This window comes from Heterocephalus glaber, unplaced genomic scaffold, assembly GCF_053883595.1.
Source record: "Heterocephalus glaber isolate CG9 unplaced genomic scaffold, H.glaber_assembly_v1.0 deba00001497, whole genome shotgun sequence".
NCBI classification, from domain to species: domain Eukaryota; kingdom Metazoa; phylum Chordata; class Mammalia; order Rodentia; family Bathyergidae; genus Heterocephalus; species Heterocephalus glaber.
Genome location: NW_028258320.1, coordinates 70,048,622 through 70,064,486, shown reverse-complemented (window position 1 = coordinate 70,064,486; position 15,865 = coordinate 70,048,622). Strand labels below are relative to the sequence as shown.

General features: G+C 34.2%; 1 protein-coding gene across 1 annotated transcript in view; it reads right to left on the bottom strand.

The window, feature by feature from the left end:
• The window catches only part of Ccdc186 (coiled-coil domain containing 186), a 46,548-nt gene that overhangs the window by 23,509 nt on the left and 7,174 nt on the right, over positions 1–15,865 (bottom strand). Inside the window, exons 2-6 of the mRNA XM_004838881.3 lie at positions 12,831–13,520; positions 7,283–7,409; positions 2,266–2,394; positions 1,190–1,402; positions 89–208 (exon numbers count right to left, since the gene is read on the bottom strand). Coding sequence (XP_004838938.1) covers positions 89–208; positions 1,190–1,402; positions 2,266–2,394; positions 7,283–7,409; positions 12,831–13,486 — 1,245 coding nt within the window. The 5' untranslated portion in view covers positions 13,487–13,520. The remainder of the gene's footprint in view (positions 1–88; positions 209–1,189; positions 1,403–2,265; positions 2,395–7,282; positions 7,410–12,830; positions 13,521–15,865) is intronic.

The following is a 15,865-nucleotide window of genomic DNA, read 5'->3' as shown; positions in this document are numbered from 1 at the left end:
AAGGAACCTCCAAGCCCCATTAACTGTTAACAGCATTTGCTCTTAAAACTAATTCTAATTATTATTCCACTGCATTATATGTACTCACCTTATGTAAATCCATTTCAGCTTTTAATTTGTTTTGTGCCCACTTTACTTTAATGATGTGAGAGTTGATATCTTCCTTTAGTTTGTCTATTTCTCTGATGAGTCTAGTTGTTTCACTTTCCTAAAATAGTATCATTCAGTCACATTTTTCACTTACACAATCTGCTATTTATCGGTTTCTTTTATATTCCCTAAAAGTAATCAGTGCAGTAACACTATAATTCAAGTGCTGTATGGCCATAAAACTGATTCAAAGTTCAAACAATAAAAAGGGCAGTAAATGCTATTAGTAATAATGAAGATAATTAACAACAAGATGTGTAATAAGCACAAACCTATCTTTTATGATTCTTAACAAGCTAACATTAAGGTGAAATATAAACTAAATTGATTTTTCTAGAATTCCTGAAGCTTGTAATAGTATTTCTGAATTAAAAGTTAACAATAAAAAATAAGTTAACAATAAGAGCTCTGAATAACTATCTCAGTAATAAAACTCCCTAAGACAAAATCTGAGGAGGATATGTCTATCTGAAAGAAAAAAAATTATATTCTATGGTTAGTAAGTCTTATATTAAGATTCTGGCCAGATTACACTTTTACAAAATTACTTGGCTCTAAAATTATTCATATTTAACACTACTGTATACATGTTGTACCAAAATATAGTCTCCACTTGAAGCATAAACTAATTTTTCCCATACACAGATTTTTAAAAAAAGTTTTTAAAAAGACATATCATGATAATGGGAAATTAGAAGGTAGACTTTAAAGAGATGGCAAAGGGGACCAGAGAGAAGAGGGAAAAATGGGGAGGGAGGGACAGGGATAAAAATAGTCAAAATATGTTATATACATGTACCAATATACCAAAAACTCATTATTCATATGCACCAATTTTAAAAAAGGCCTATCAAGAAATATTTCTCCAGCAAATATTTCTGTAGACAGGTAATGGGATGCTGCAATTCCTGAACCGTTCATGTTCTTAGTAGATAAACTAATAAAAATAACTTTGCATTTGAGTGTTTTAACCATGTTATGATTTAAGTAAAAGCAAAAAGAATACATTTGAAATAAGGTACAATAGCATAAGTTATACCTTTGTTTCATACAGCTGCTGCAACCGTCCTTTCTCCTGAGAAAGTTGCTTAATTTTGTTAGTGTTTTTCTCAAATTCCTTATTTGCATCTCTAAGCTTTCTCTCAAGTATTTCTTTTTCCTTTCGAAGGTCTAAAGATTCCTTCTCACCTCTTACATACTTCATTACCATTGCTTCTTTTTCTTGGCGTGCCTCTTCACATTTCTTATTGGCCTTGAAGAAATATGATTTAGCATTAATAAGAAGTATTTTTCAAATAAAAATATATGAAAGTAAATATTTTACTACATTATTATCAATTTAAAAAAAAAATTCCCAGGACTTGTGCCATAAAATTTGAGGATAAAGGGGAAAATTCAAAATTATGGAAAAACGATATGGGATTAATATTTGCTTTTACCCGCTCCTATTCCTTTTACTTTGGCTGATACGGAGGTTATTTTCATTTATTCCTCCATATCTGCCTCTCACTATTTTCTGTCCTGCCCTCAGGAAGAAGACCATCACAGGCCATATAAACAAGCACCTTTATTTTCAAACTTTCAGTTGGATTCCACCAACAGGAGGTGCTAGACAGTAGCTCAAGAATTAAGAAAAGTAAGATCTGCCTCCTCCAGTCACCAGTGGTTGGCCCCTCTATTACTGATTTGAACTGCTCCTGAGTCTCCAGCACTGTAAGGCAAATAAGCTTTTCTTTCTTGAGTACCCGGACTCAGGAATTTTGTTATAACACATAATAGACTAATAAAAAAAGATATATACATAAGCATGTATGACTTGCACACATATACATGATGTGATATATAACCAAAATATCAATCATTAGCTATGAAACAAGGAATGGGATGTAAAAAGCTTGGAGGCAGAGAAAGCAGAAACAGAGATGAAGGAGGGCTTTCATTTTTTATTGCATACACTTCCTTGGTTAACTTTGTAACAATTATCATGTACTTAATGTATTGGTTTAATTTTAAAAGGTGAATTTTTATACAAATAAAGTGACCTCTTCTTACAGAGTTAGTTTATTTTAATAAATAAGAAAGAGTCAAGTTACAATGATAATGAATTATGAATACCTGTTCCATCCTTTGAGCCATCTCTTTGTGTAACTGCTGAATTGTATTTTTAGCTGCAACATCCTGAGCTACTAGTTTATCTTTGGAAGCTTTAACTTCTTTATTAAGTTCTTCTATTCTTGTTTCTAGCTGTAAAGAAAATTTCTTTTAGATTATTTTTATAGCTATACCAAACAGACTTAATACCTGAAATAAATATATACATTATAAACAAATGTAATGAATTAACTCTAATTATAGAAATCAAAACTGTTAACATTGTTTCTATGTCGCACTGGAATTGGTATAAACCTGAAAAGACTGTGATATATCAAATTGTATTTATGATAAGCCCTATACTATCTACCAAGAAATAATTCAAAGAAATTATCTTAGTTACTTCTCTCCGGTTGTGGAGACAAAATACCTAATACTCACAAGTTAAGGGAGGAAAGGTTTATTTAGCTGAGAGATCAGAGAAGTTTCAATCCATAATTGGCTACACTTTTGTTTCAAAGATACAAGTAGACTGAATATAAATGGAAAAAGATAACTGTGTGTAAACAACAATCACAGGAAAGTAGAAGTGGCTATACTAATACCAGACAAAAGAGACTGGAATAAAAATATTACACTCTAGAAGTGAAGGACATTTTATAATGATAAAAAGATCAATTAATCAAAAAGATCTAACATATATCTAATAACACAGCATCAAAATGCACCAAAAAAAAAAAAAACCTAACAAAAATGAAGGAGAAAATAGGCAAATCACTAACAACAGGAGGCTCCAATACCCTATTTCTGAAAATGGACAGAGGCAGATGATTACCAAGGAAATAGATTTGAACTATGCTATAAAACATAATGTTATAGTGGATAACATACCAAAATTACTAAATGCAATGTTTAGAGGGAAATTACTAACTACATTGTAAAGAAGAAAGACGTCAAATCAATAATTTAAACTTCTATCTAAAAGAACTGGAAGAAGAAAGAAAATAATAAAAGATTAGAGTGAAAATTAATGAAACAATAAAAAGTGCAGAAACAATCAAAATTAAAAGGTGATCCTTTGAAAAGATTAATAAAAGTGACAAACTTTCACCTATACTGAGACACAAGACTCAATTACTAGAATCAAAATGAGAGACATTATTACTAAATTTACAGAAATAAAAAAGACAAATACCATGACCAGTTTAATTTAGATGAAATGGACAATTCCTTAGTAAAACATAAATCACCAAAACTGTCTCATGAAGAAACATGAAGCCCTGAATAGACCTATAAAGGTTTGAATTGAAAAATAAATAAATGGAGGAAGAAGAGGAGGATGAGGGGAAAAAAAAAAAAAAAAAAGAACCACTAGCCATCATGAAAAATTCAGTCTAGACGGCTACTCAGGTAAATTTTACCAAACTTTTTAAAAATTCCAATATCTCTACAGGAAAGGAACACTTCCCAACTTATTCTTTTCATTCCTAGGTATACATCAAAGGATAAATGAAAGCATATGTTCACAGAGGTATTAAACAGTCAAACAAAACAAACCAAATGTCCATCAACTGATGAAGAGATAAAAAAAAATTTGCACTTCTCTACTGTGACAACTTGATCGTTGGCTTAATTGGATTAAAAGATGCCCATGGAGGTGACTGGATTGTGAGGGCGTTAACTTCATCAATGGATTAACCCATTGATGAGTTCATAGCTATTATAAAATGGGGTCTGGTTGGAAGAAGTAAATCATTGGGGGTATGCTTTTGAAGGGCGTATCTTGCCCCATCTTTTTCCTTTCTGGCATTTTCTCTCTCACTTGGTTTCCTGGCTGCCAGGAGGCTAGTAGCTGTCCCCAACCATGCCCTTCCACCATAATATTTCTGTCTTGAAGCCAGCTGACCATGGAACAAATCCCCTGAAACTATGAGCCAAAATAAACCTTTTCTCCTTTAAACTGTATGTCAAGTATTTTGTCCTAGCAATAGAAAAGTGACTAATACACATAAAATGGAGCATTACTCAATCACCCAAAGAAAAGTACTGGTACACATTACAAGTTGAATGAAACTTTGAAAACATTATGTTAAGTGAAAGAATCTAGACACAAAAGGCTATCATATGATCCCCTTTATATGAAGGGTCCAGAACAGGGAAATGTATAGCAAGAGAAAGACCAGCTTTTCCATGGGGGTGAGGGTTACATAGATGGAAAACATGGATTGACAACTACTGGATATAGGGTTTCTTTTGGGTGATAGAATGCTCTAAAACTGTGGAGAAGTTTTTCAACTTCCAACTGGAAACTACTCAATCATATACTTGAAACGGGTGAACTATATGGTATGTATCTTTAAAAAAATTTAGCTGGGTATGGTGGTGCACGCCTGTGATCCCAGCACTTAGGAAGCTGAGGCAGGAGGATGGATGCAAGTCTGAGGCCAGTATGAACTACACAGTGAGACCCTGTCTGAAAAAACCTAAATAAATAAAGTTTTTAAACACCTCAACATTAGCTTAGGCACATGTGTTATCAATTTTCCTTATAAAATTACCTAGAGTAACACTGCCTAACAGAAAAACAAACCACATGCATAGCTTCGATTTTCTAATGATCACATTTTTAAAGAGCAAAATGAAATAGACAAAAATTTATTAAACCTCAAATACCCAAATTATCATCATTTCAATATATAACCAACATTTAAAATTGAGCTGTTTTATACTTTTTGTACTAAGTCTTCTAAATTAGATGTGTTTTACACCTACAGGAACTTTCAATTTGGGCTAGCCACCTTCCATATGCTCAATAGCTACATGTGGCTAATGGTTACCATGTTGGACAGAGCAGATCTAGAGACAAATAATTATTAAGAAGGAAAGAAAATCCTGCCATACTAATTTTAGATTCAGAAGTATAAACTTTTCTAAACGCTAGCAAAAGAAAGGACCTAATGTTCTCCCCACCCACCCCCACCCCTTTTTTTTTTGCCAGTGCTAGAGATTGAACCCATGACCTCATGCATGGCAGGCAAGCAATTTCTACCACTGAGCTACACCCACACCTTTTTAAAATTTTTGTTTGGGGACAAGGTCTTGCCAAATTGCCCAGGTTGGCTTCCAATTTACAACCCACCTGCCTCCATCTCCCAAGTAGCAGGGATTACACAGTAGCTGGGATTACAGGCATTGTTATGGGATTTAGAGCTAGAAATCACCTCAGAATTTCACATGATGATAGGTGGGAGGTGATTGGATTATCCTCCATCATAGCTGGCTATGATAGGAAAATAATATTGTCAATACAACATAACAGAACTTATGGGACACAATGAAAGCAGTCCTGTGAGGGAAATGTATAGTGGTGAATTCCCACATCAGAAAAACAGAGTGAGCTCTAATGAATAACCTAATGTCATTCAAGTTTCTAGAAATAGAAGACCAAGTTAAACCCAAAGAACATACAAGAGAGGCAATTATAAAGATAGAGCAGAAATTAGTGCAACTGAGGCTAAGAAAATAATATAAACCCTTAGCCAACTTTATCAAAAAAGGAAAGATGCAAATCCATATAATTCGGAAGGAAAAGGGTGAATTCACAACAGATCCTAGAGAAATCCACAAGATCATCAATACCTGCTTTGAGAACCTGTAGATGGAAAATGGAGAAATGGACAGATTCCTTGATACATATGAATTATCAAAGCTGAATCAAGAAGATATAAAAATTCTAAATAACCCAATATCAGTCAATGAAATTGAAGAAGTAATTTAAAAACTACCAACAAAGGGCTGGGGATTTAGCTCAGTGGTTCTGCCACAGGCCCAAGATCCGGAGTTCTATCCCAGGTACCAAAAAAAAAAAAACAATACCAACAAAGCCCAGGTCCTGATGGATTCACGGCTGGATTCTACAAGAAATTTAGAGAAGATCTAATGCCATTATTCCTCGAACTCTTTAATGAAATTAAAAGCTAAGCAATATTCCCAAACTAATTCCTGGAAGCAAGCATTACCCTAATACCAAAAACAGAGAAGGATCCAACAAAAAAAGAGAACTATAGGTTAGTCTCCTTAATAAACATAGATGTAAAAATTCTGAATAAGATACTGGCAAAGAGAATGCAGCAAATCATCAAGAAGATTATGCACCATGACCAAGTAGGATCCATCCCAGGAATACATGGATGGTTCAACATTTGCAAATCAATAAATGTCATACACCACACGATCATCTCAATAGATCCAGAAAACACTTTTGAGAATGTCTAACACCCATTCATGATTTTTAAAAAACCTACAGAAAGTTGGAATAGAGGGTCTTTATCTCAAAATGATAAAAGCCATCTGTGACAAATCAACTGCCAACATAAACTAAATAGTCAAAAAATTGAAGCTTTCACTCTAAAATCATGAACAAGATAAAGGATGTCCATTATCACCACTCCTATTAAATACAGTTCTGGAAACAACAATCCTCGGCCATAAAATATCTTACCTTTTAAGAGTTACATGTAAATTTCTGAATGCTATAATTTTTGTGGCCTCTTGAAAGAGTGGTGTTTTAAACAGTTTAATAGTTGAGTAAAGAATTTTCATATAAAAAAGAAAGAAAAAGCCTTGGCAAGTCAGCTAGCCAGATACCTAAAGTATAAGAGCCAGTGCTCATAGTGTAGTTTATAAAAACACTGAGAATGAAACTATATTATAATGTAAGTGTAAAAACAACCCAATGCTAGATATACAGTTTTAGTTATTGCTTCTCGTTTGGTTAAAAACAATCTAGCTGACTGTAAAATCAAATCATTTTTAGTATTACTTTGAACATAATTCTATTGTATTTAGTAGACTAATCATACAAACCATAAAAGTAGGAATTTACATATAAGAAAGTCAGGCTATGTAAGAGAATGCTTTAAATACCAACCAATCCTGTGCATTTAAAACATTTCAATTTACAGAATTTCAACTTACACACAATTTTAGGAATATATTTTCTGAATTAAGGTATGGTCTTTAAAATTTTTTATTTTTTTACCTGTTTAATTGTGCTCATATGCTGCTTCTCTGTTTCTGTTCTTTTTTTAAGTTCTTCTCTTAAATTGTCTTTTTCTGAACATATGTCTAAGATGAGCTCCTGATGTTTCTTGTTTTCTTTAATTAGCCTAAATATAAAAGGGTAGTATAAATAAAACATAATTAAAACTGGAGAAGTAATCAGTAGAATAAAATCTATTTAAAAATTAAAATATAAATACCTACCACTGTAAGTTAACATTTCTAAATATTTTTATAATAAAATCTTTTCATACAAGGACAAAATTGCCTAATACATTTCTCAGAAAATGTCCTCATGGTTATGTGACTGTACTTTTAATGCTAGGATGCCTCTAATCTTGTCAACTGAAGAAAAGTAGCTTGGCTTAGTCATCAACGTGAGCAATCGTTTTGTTGATCCATTCATCAGTTATTTTGAAAAACATTCTCTGGCCAATCAGGTATTAATTTTTTCCTAGAAATTTCAAATAAAAAGAAACAGGGTTGCTACTGCTACCTAGTGAGTAGAGATAAAAAATGCTAAGGCCAGGGATTTAGCTCAGTGGCGCTGCACCTGCCTTGAAAGGACAAAGTCCTGAGCTCAATCCGTGGGACCGGGAAAAAAAAAAAAATGCTGCTAGACTTCTTTTAATTCACAAAGCAGCCCCCAGGACTAGAATCATCTGGCCCAAAATGGCAACAGGGCCAAAGTTGAGAAATCCCGCTTTAGATTAAATTACTTTAATGGCATTCTATTAGTTACAGAAATATAGTCAATGTAAAAGAAAAAATTAAACAGAAGTTTCATTTTAAGTCCCCCTATAAAAATAGAAACAAAACCTTAAAAATTGCCCACAAAATACTCAGAACTATATAACTAATAAACAGCTATTCTAGATTAATAGCAATAGCTATTACCTAACACTTTTTGCACACCTATTGTTTGCTAAGTTTAGCCTTATAAAAGTGTTATTATTTAATATTCAAAATAAGTTTGTGAAATTTTCATCATCATTTGTATTATGAATTTGAAATAAAACAAAAGTGAAGCCTACAACTTTTCCAGGTCATATAGCTAGTAAGTGTTTAATCTGAGTTCTGAAGTCAGGTGTAATTGCAAAGCTCAAGCTTTTCTCACTTTTCATTGAGGAACACTCGTTCATTCAATAGATGGTTACTGGGTAGCTACTATGTGCCTTACTATTCTTCATGCAGATAATAATATGTCAGCAAACAATCCTTGCCCCTCTTAGAGCTTATATTCTGAGGAAGAAAATTAAAATAAATATGTAAATATACGTATGTATGTTAAGCAGTGATTAAATGCTATTAAGAAACATAAAGGAAAACAAGATGACAGAAAGTAGTCATAATAGGCCTCTGTGAGGAACTGGTACTTGAGTACAGGAATGAGGTGAAGAAATAAGCAAGCAATGTTTGGGAAAGAGGCAAATGCAGCATTCGTGTTTATTCAAGCCATTCATGATACACTGGTTTAACTTCGGATGTTTATATGATTAAGTGTATAATCAATTTGCTGCAGAAAACTTGAGATAAGAATCCTGGCTATAATTCAGAGTTAAAGGAGGGGGAAAAAAGGAGAAAGACAAGAGCATTCAAATTATTTTTGTTGATGTTGTTTTGTTTTGTTTATTGCAACGTTAGGTTTCAAACCCAGGGTGGCCTCACATATGCTAGGCAAGCATAGGCAAGCTCATTTTAGCACTGAGCTACACCCATAGACCAAAATTACTTTTTATATGTTAAGTACACATTATTGATATACCTATTCTTAATTTAAAACTTTGGTTGGGACACTAGACAACAATGTTGGTATGTTAGAAAATACAGGAATAGAAAAATAGTGAATGGTAGCTGCCAGGGGAGATGTTGGTCAAAGAGTACAAATTTTCAGTTCTAAGTTGAATAAATCCTGGAGCCCTAATGTACGCCACAGTGGTAACACTTAGTGACATCATACTGTATACTGAGAGCTTGAGGGGGTCACACCAGACACACAAAGTATGTAAGGTGATGTATGTGTTATCTAATTTGATTGTGGTAATCATTTCACAATGTATTAAATTATCATGCTGTGCACCTAAAATACGTACAGTTTTGTCCTTAGTAAAGCTGGGACAAAACAGAGGATTGGAACTATAAACAAAGATATTTGGAAATATATGCATTTGTGAAAATTTCAAAGGAAATGAAACAAATCTTTTTCATAAAAATTAAATGAAGACAAAAATTTTTTTTAAATCCTGAGTTATATCAGAGCATCTTATTTGCAATTAGTTTGGTGGTTTTGCCACTTGCTGCGCAAGTGCAAGGACCCGAGTTTGATCCCCAGCACCAAAAAAAAAACATTATGTATTTAACAAAAGATCAACCTAACTTTAATATGTGACAAAAAAAATAATAATATGTGACATTTGTAATGCCTTAATGTCCCATAAAAGTCCCACTCGGTAAGTACAGTGCCCGCCCCTCACAGAGATGAAAAATCTTTGAGTCAAAGAAGATGGCTTGGCCAAAGTAGCAGAGCTTCCAAAGAGTAAGGGGAATATTCCAGCTCCAGGATTTTGCTTAGAACTGTGCTTATCCTACTCTACCATGCTGCCTCTGGTCTGTCAGGCTGGAACAACAACAACAAAAATCATTTTTTTACACACCTAAAGTTAAATTTAACAATTTATAACTTGTTAATTTCCAATAGCCACATTTATAAAACTTCTGGAGCCAAACTAAAAAGGTTCAGATTTTAACCTCGTATGACCTGCATGTGACCCTGAAAACAAGTAACACAACACTGTTTCAGGTTCCTCATTTCTAAAATGGGGATAATAATAGCACTACAGGGCCACAGATTTAGTTTAGTGGTTTTGCCGCCTGCTGTGCAAGCGCAAGGACCGGAGTTTGATCTCCGGTACCAAAAAAAAAAAAAACAACAGTATTACATACCACATAGAGTTCTTGTGAAGATTCCCTGAGTTAATATATGCAATGTATTAGGCACATAATCAACAGCATCTAACTGTTTTCTGTGATTATTAAAAGTATAATCTTAAATTTTTTTTTCCTGGCACCGGAAATGGAACGCAGGACCTTGTGCTTTCCAGGCAGGTGTGGCAGTGCTAAGCTACATCCCTGTCCCTATAATCTTAAAATTTGTAAGAGATAAATGAAAGTGGTAAGAGTCCATATCTAAGCAAAATGGGACGATGCATCAGAAGTAATTTCAAGGGGATGATCTAAAACAGTAGGTATAGAGAGCAGGGAAATAAGCGAGTTACCTTTAAAAAGTACAAGTGGTAGAAACACTAATGGTGCACCTAAAAAAAGTACAGTATATAGTTTATTCGCATAATGGTAATAACAACAGTAAGGATACAAATAGAAGTATTAGTTTGGGGAGAGTATTAAGAAGGGCATTGGAATCTTGAAGGTTTTTTTGTACAGCTGTTTTCGTGAGCAGCATTATTCACAACAGTCAAAATGTAGAAGGAACTCAAATGTTAATGAATGAATAAACAAAATGTAGTGGATACATAGAAGGTTAAGTAATATTCAACTTTTAAAAGTATAGAAATTCTAGCCAGGTGTGGTGGCATATGCCTTTACTTCCAACACTCTTGGAAGCTTGAGGTAGGAGGATTACGAGTTCTAGCCCAGTCTGGGCAACTTGGTAACTTAGCAAGTCCCTGTCTCAAAATAAAAAATAAAAAGGACTGGGGATATAGCTCAGTGCAAAGGCCTTGGATTTAATCCCCAGTGCTGAAAAAAAAGTACGGAAATCCTGATACATGTAATAACATGGATAAACTGAGGATGTCACAGCAAGTGAAATAAGACAGTGACTAAAAGATAAGTACCACATGATTTCACGCACATGAAGTACCAAGAGTAACCACACTCACAGAAACAGAAAGCAGAATGGTAGCCACCAGGAACTGGGTCTGGATGTGATTAGGAAGATACTGTTTAATGGGTAGAGTTTCAGATTTACAAGTTGAAAAATTTCTTGAGATTGGCTGTATAACGTGAATATATGTTAACACTACTGAACTATACATTTTGAAATGATAAAATTGTAAATTTTATTTTATGTCCATTTTATCACAATCAAAAATAAAGAAATATAGAAAAGGGGGGACTAGCCCTGAATATTAAGAGATTAAAGTTCACTGGGTAAACTAATCCATTGAACAGGATATTCTGGCAGAGTAGAGAAGAAGCAGGGAGATCATGAAAAGCCAATTACATATCAAGTAATATCTGGACTGTGGTGTATTTTCCTCTGTCATCCTCCTGGCATGTGGACCTCCTCCTTTCTTTTCTCTATATACACACTCCCCTTAATTAAAAGAAAAGCTCTTTTGGGGGGGTGGGTACCAGGGATCGAACTCTGGTCCTTGCGCTTGCACAGCAGGCGGCAAAAACACTGAGCTAAATCCCCGGCCCCTAGAAAAGCTTTCTAAGTACTGTATTTTTTAGAAAGAATCAGTATGTATGTATTTAATGAAGGCTGATCTTTTGTTATAAAAGAGTACCTAAACCAATACATCACTTAGCTACACAAATCTAGAATGAAAATATAGAATGAAATTAGACCATCACTAAAACAGAAGTACACAAATCTGAGAAATCTAAAGACAGAAGTCTGAGTGCTTATTTACTAGATAATAATCAACTAATTTGTCTTCAAATTTTAATTTTTAAACAATTAATTTATACTGAGAATTTTAAGGAAACATGAACTTTATTCCTTTTAATTTTCTTCTGACTTTCTCTTATTTTTGACACACAGTGGTAAATTAATGAACTTAATTGGCTCCACAATTTTGGAAAAGATGGCCAGGTTTGTGTTTGTGGGAGAAAGATGGCCACAGTCAGGTTTGTCACCTGATGTAGAATTTGCAAACAAAAACAAAATTCTGCCAAATGCCTTTGTTTGCAAACCAAACTGCAAACAAAAGCATTTGGAAACAGAGATACTACTCCACTTCTACATCAGTGATGGCGAACCTTTCAGAGACGAGGGCCCAAACTGCAACCCACAAACCACTTATCATGAAGTCCCAACACTGCAATTAAACCTGAGCACTGAAGTTTCGGTTTGGAAAAAAAAACTCATACATTAACACCTTTTGTCTTAGGAGAAAAATTACACATGTGCCGTAAGTTTGCCTCCACTGTGCCACATTCGTACAGAAATGAAACCCGAGGGCTGAGTGTGCAGCTCAGATGGGAAGGCCTTCACCAGCATGCACAAGGCCCCTGGTTTAAACCCCAGAATTGTTAAAGAAATTTCTTATAAAGAAAAGCTTTGGTCACCATTATAAAAAGTTCTAGCTCTTTAATGAACTTAGATAATTTATTATATTTACTCTTTATATTTAGAATATTAAACTACTAAAAAATGTTGACATTTTTATCAATGATGTGCATGGCTCTACTATAGAATTAAAAGTAGACAAGATGGTATTTCCTTACAAGAATTCAATCTCTAATCCCTATGAAATGATGACCTAAAGAAATAAACTTACTTTTTTATAGTATGTTCCTGTTGCAAATACTTATCTTGCACACACTTTTCAAACAGAACTAATGCATGTTCTCCTTTATTCATTCCATTTGGTACTTGGTGTTCTGCAAACTCAGTAGATAAGAGTTCAGATTCTATTTGTTCCAACAAATCTTCTGATGCTGAAACAGTCTTTATTTTTGAAATGAGTTTCTTGGTGCAGTCCGTATCATAGGGACTTTCTGAATAAGTCTTTTGATTAGCAGCTTCTGTAAATGTAGATGACCTTAATTCTGCCAATATTTGTGTTACTGTCTGTTCAGTTTCACTTGTTTTTGACACTTGCTTTGCGGAATCTCCACTAGGAAAGTTAGCTATTTGTTCAGAATTTTCTGGGCATGTATCTATTTTAGCACAAGAATCCTCACCTCCACCATGATCTGGAACATAGTTTTCAGAAGCTTCAATTTGACAGTGTTCATTAGGCTGACATAAGATTTTGTCAAAGTTTAATGACAATAGTTTGGATTCATTTTCTAATTTGCTGCTTTCATCACCAGAAAATGAGTTACAGGAGTCTTCCTTTAACTCGGGTGTTTTTCCAATATGTTTCTCAGAAGGAATGGAGGCTATGTGCTCGGTCTCCGACATGCTGACTGGTACCAATTCACTTTGCATTTCTTCAAATCCACTCCTGATTTTTGTTTTACATCTAAGAAATTAAAACATCAAAATTTAAAAGTTTTTAAACCAAAACTTCATAAATCTTTGCACACACTCCATGATACAGAATAACTAAGATCACAAATTTTATCAGTAATAAATCATTAATGAAAGCTTTCCCTTGAGAAAAAAGACTAAGACAGTCAAGCCAAGTTGCATATAACCAGCAAGGCCACTGCAAAGTCTGTCTCTCCTCCTCCTCTTCATTCAGCCAAGTTCACTAATTAATTTCTGTTTCAGTCTGGCATTCCCCAGATCATCCCTTTAGGACATTAGATAGAGAATATTTGTAACGTAAAGTATTAGTGCTAAAATATATGTAGAATTTCTTTAACTCTGTGAGGGAAAAGAAAACAGCAAGACCTGTAAGACAAATATTAGAGAAAGAAGGCAGCAATGAAACGCACTGGAAGCAAAGAAAGGCAAGATAACAAAACAATGTACTTTGATGATGATAAAAATGTACTGAGAAAGAAAACTAAACAATAACAAGACATAACTACCTATAGCTCATAGGCCTAGCTCCAAAGGATCCCAGATAGGAATTAGTTTTTCATACAGGCAGGATCCAGGAAGTACCATGGTGATTTTCAAACATTCTCATCAGGAATAAAACAATGTTTGGTGCAAATCAAACAGAGCCCATATGCACTGCCTAGGTCAATAAAAGCACCATTAAAAATTAATTTGATAAGATTAGAATAATTTTGGTATCATTTATATAGGTTAGTAATTCAACTACCTTATAATTAGTCAACTTCAAATATTACCCTGTATAAATATAAAATCTCAGAATGATGTTTGACTTGCCAACCTCTTTGTCAGGTATCAACAAAGCATATACAGGATAGATGAATTATCAAAGCTATATGAAGTTACATTAAAAAGTAGCCAGATAAGGGCCGGGGATTTAGCTCAGTGGTTCCACCGCCTGTCTCGCAAGCACAAGGTCCCAAGTTTGATCCCCAGTACCCATCCCCTCGAAAAAAATAGCCAGATAATTGTTTGGACAGCAAGTAGGACAGAATTCCAGATGAGAGATACACAAATGGAAAACAAAAAAAGAGTAAAATTTTGCATAACAGAAAGTTGCATGTTTATATCAGCTTGTGATGAAGGTGGTGGTCAGAGAATACTAAGCAAACACGAATTTTGTTAATAAGGACAAATTATAAACCTTAAGACTTGTATACTTGATTATACTATAGTTCCTAGCACAGAGGTTCTGAAAGATTGCTCAAATGAAAATCTTTTTCTGCTCTTTTTTTTTGAGATAGAGTCTCACTATGCAGTTCAGGCTGGCCTGGAACTTGCAGTGATCCTCCTGCCTCAGCCTCAGGTGCCGGGATTACAGGCATGGGCCACCATACCCAGCTGTCAAATTAAAATCTATAAGCACAGAAATGATGTGATAAAGTTAGTATTTGAGAAACATTATTCTAGGAATGCAGAAAATTAGACAAAGACAAGTCTGTCTGGTAAGCATCCCTGTCTGTCAATTTAGACTGTGCTTTGGGGCATGGATTGATAAAGCCACTGACCTTAGTACTCTACTTATCTGCATTACATTTATTTCAAAGAAACTAAACAGAAATTATCATTATCTTGATGTGTGTATTTTATAACCAAGCCAAAGCTCACACTGGTATTAAAGGCTTGGTTTAGAAAATACAAATATACACAGTAAGTAAATAAAAAGCCTCAGATGTATGGTATCTATGGTAAAGTAAAATGGGTTTCAAACAGAGACACTGACCACTACCTTACCTATAGTAATGCACTTTAAGAAACAACTTGTGAATGTGTTGCTGATGAAATCAATTTAGAAATCAATCCAAAAACGAAGCAGTCTTAAACATAACTAGTTAATGCTATTCCAACAGAAATGGAGCCCAAAGCAGTCAAAAAGAAATGGGTAGGAGATAAAAGAATCTTTTTAAGGGAGAATAAGACTATAAAGGTATTGTAACTCCCCAGCATATAGCAACTGAGAAGAAACTTTATCAATGACTTGAAGGCTCCTATCTGTGTGTCATGATTTGTCAACAGAAAAACACTAAGCAAATATTGGTTTATTAGCCTCTCACATGAACCCAGAGTTCAGTCCTAGTATTTTCTCCTCCTAGAATTCGTCAACTTAGATAATTAGAAGCTACAACTCACAGCTGATGCCTACACAATTATTTTCAGTCCTGTGTCCTTGAGTTACAGATACCTACTTATTTATCTCCTCTTTATTCTATGTCTGTCCCTGTATTAAAGTTTCTCTGAGTACAGGCATTTCCACTGGAAATTTCTCCATAATCTCAAACTCAAAACAGCCAATCCAAAATC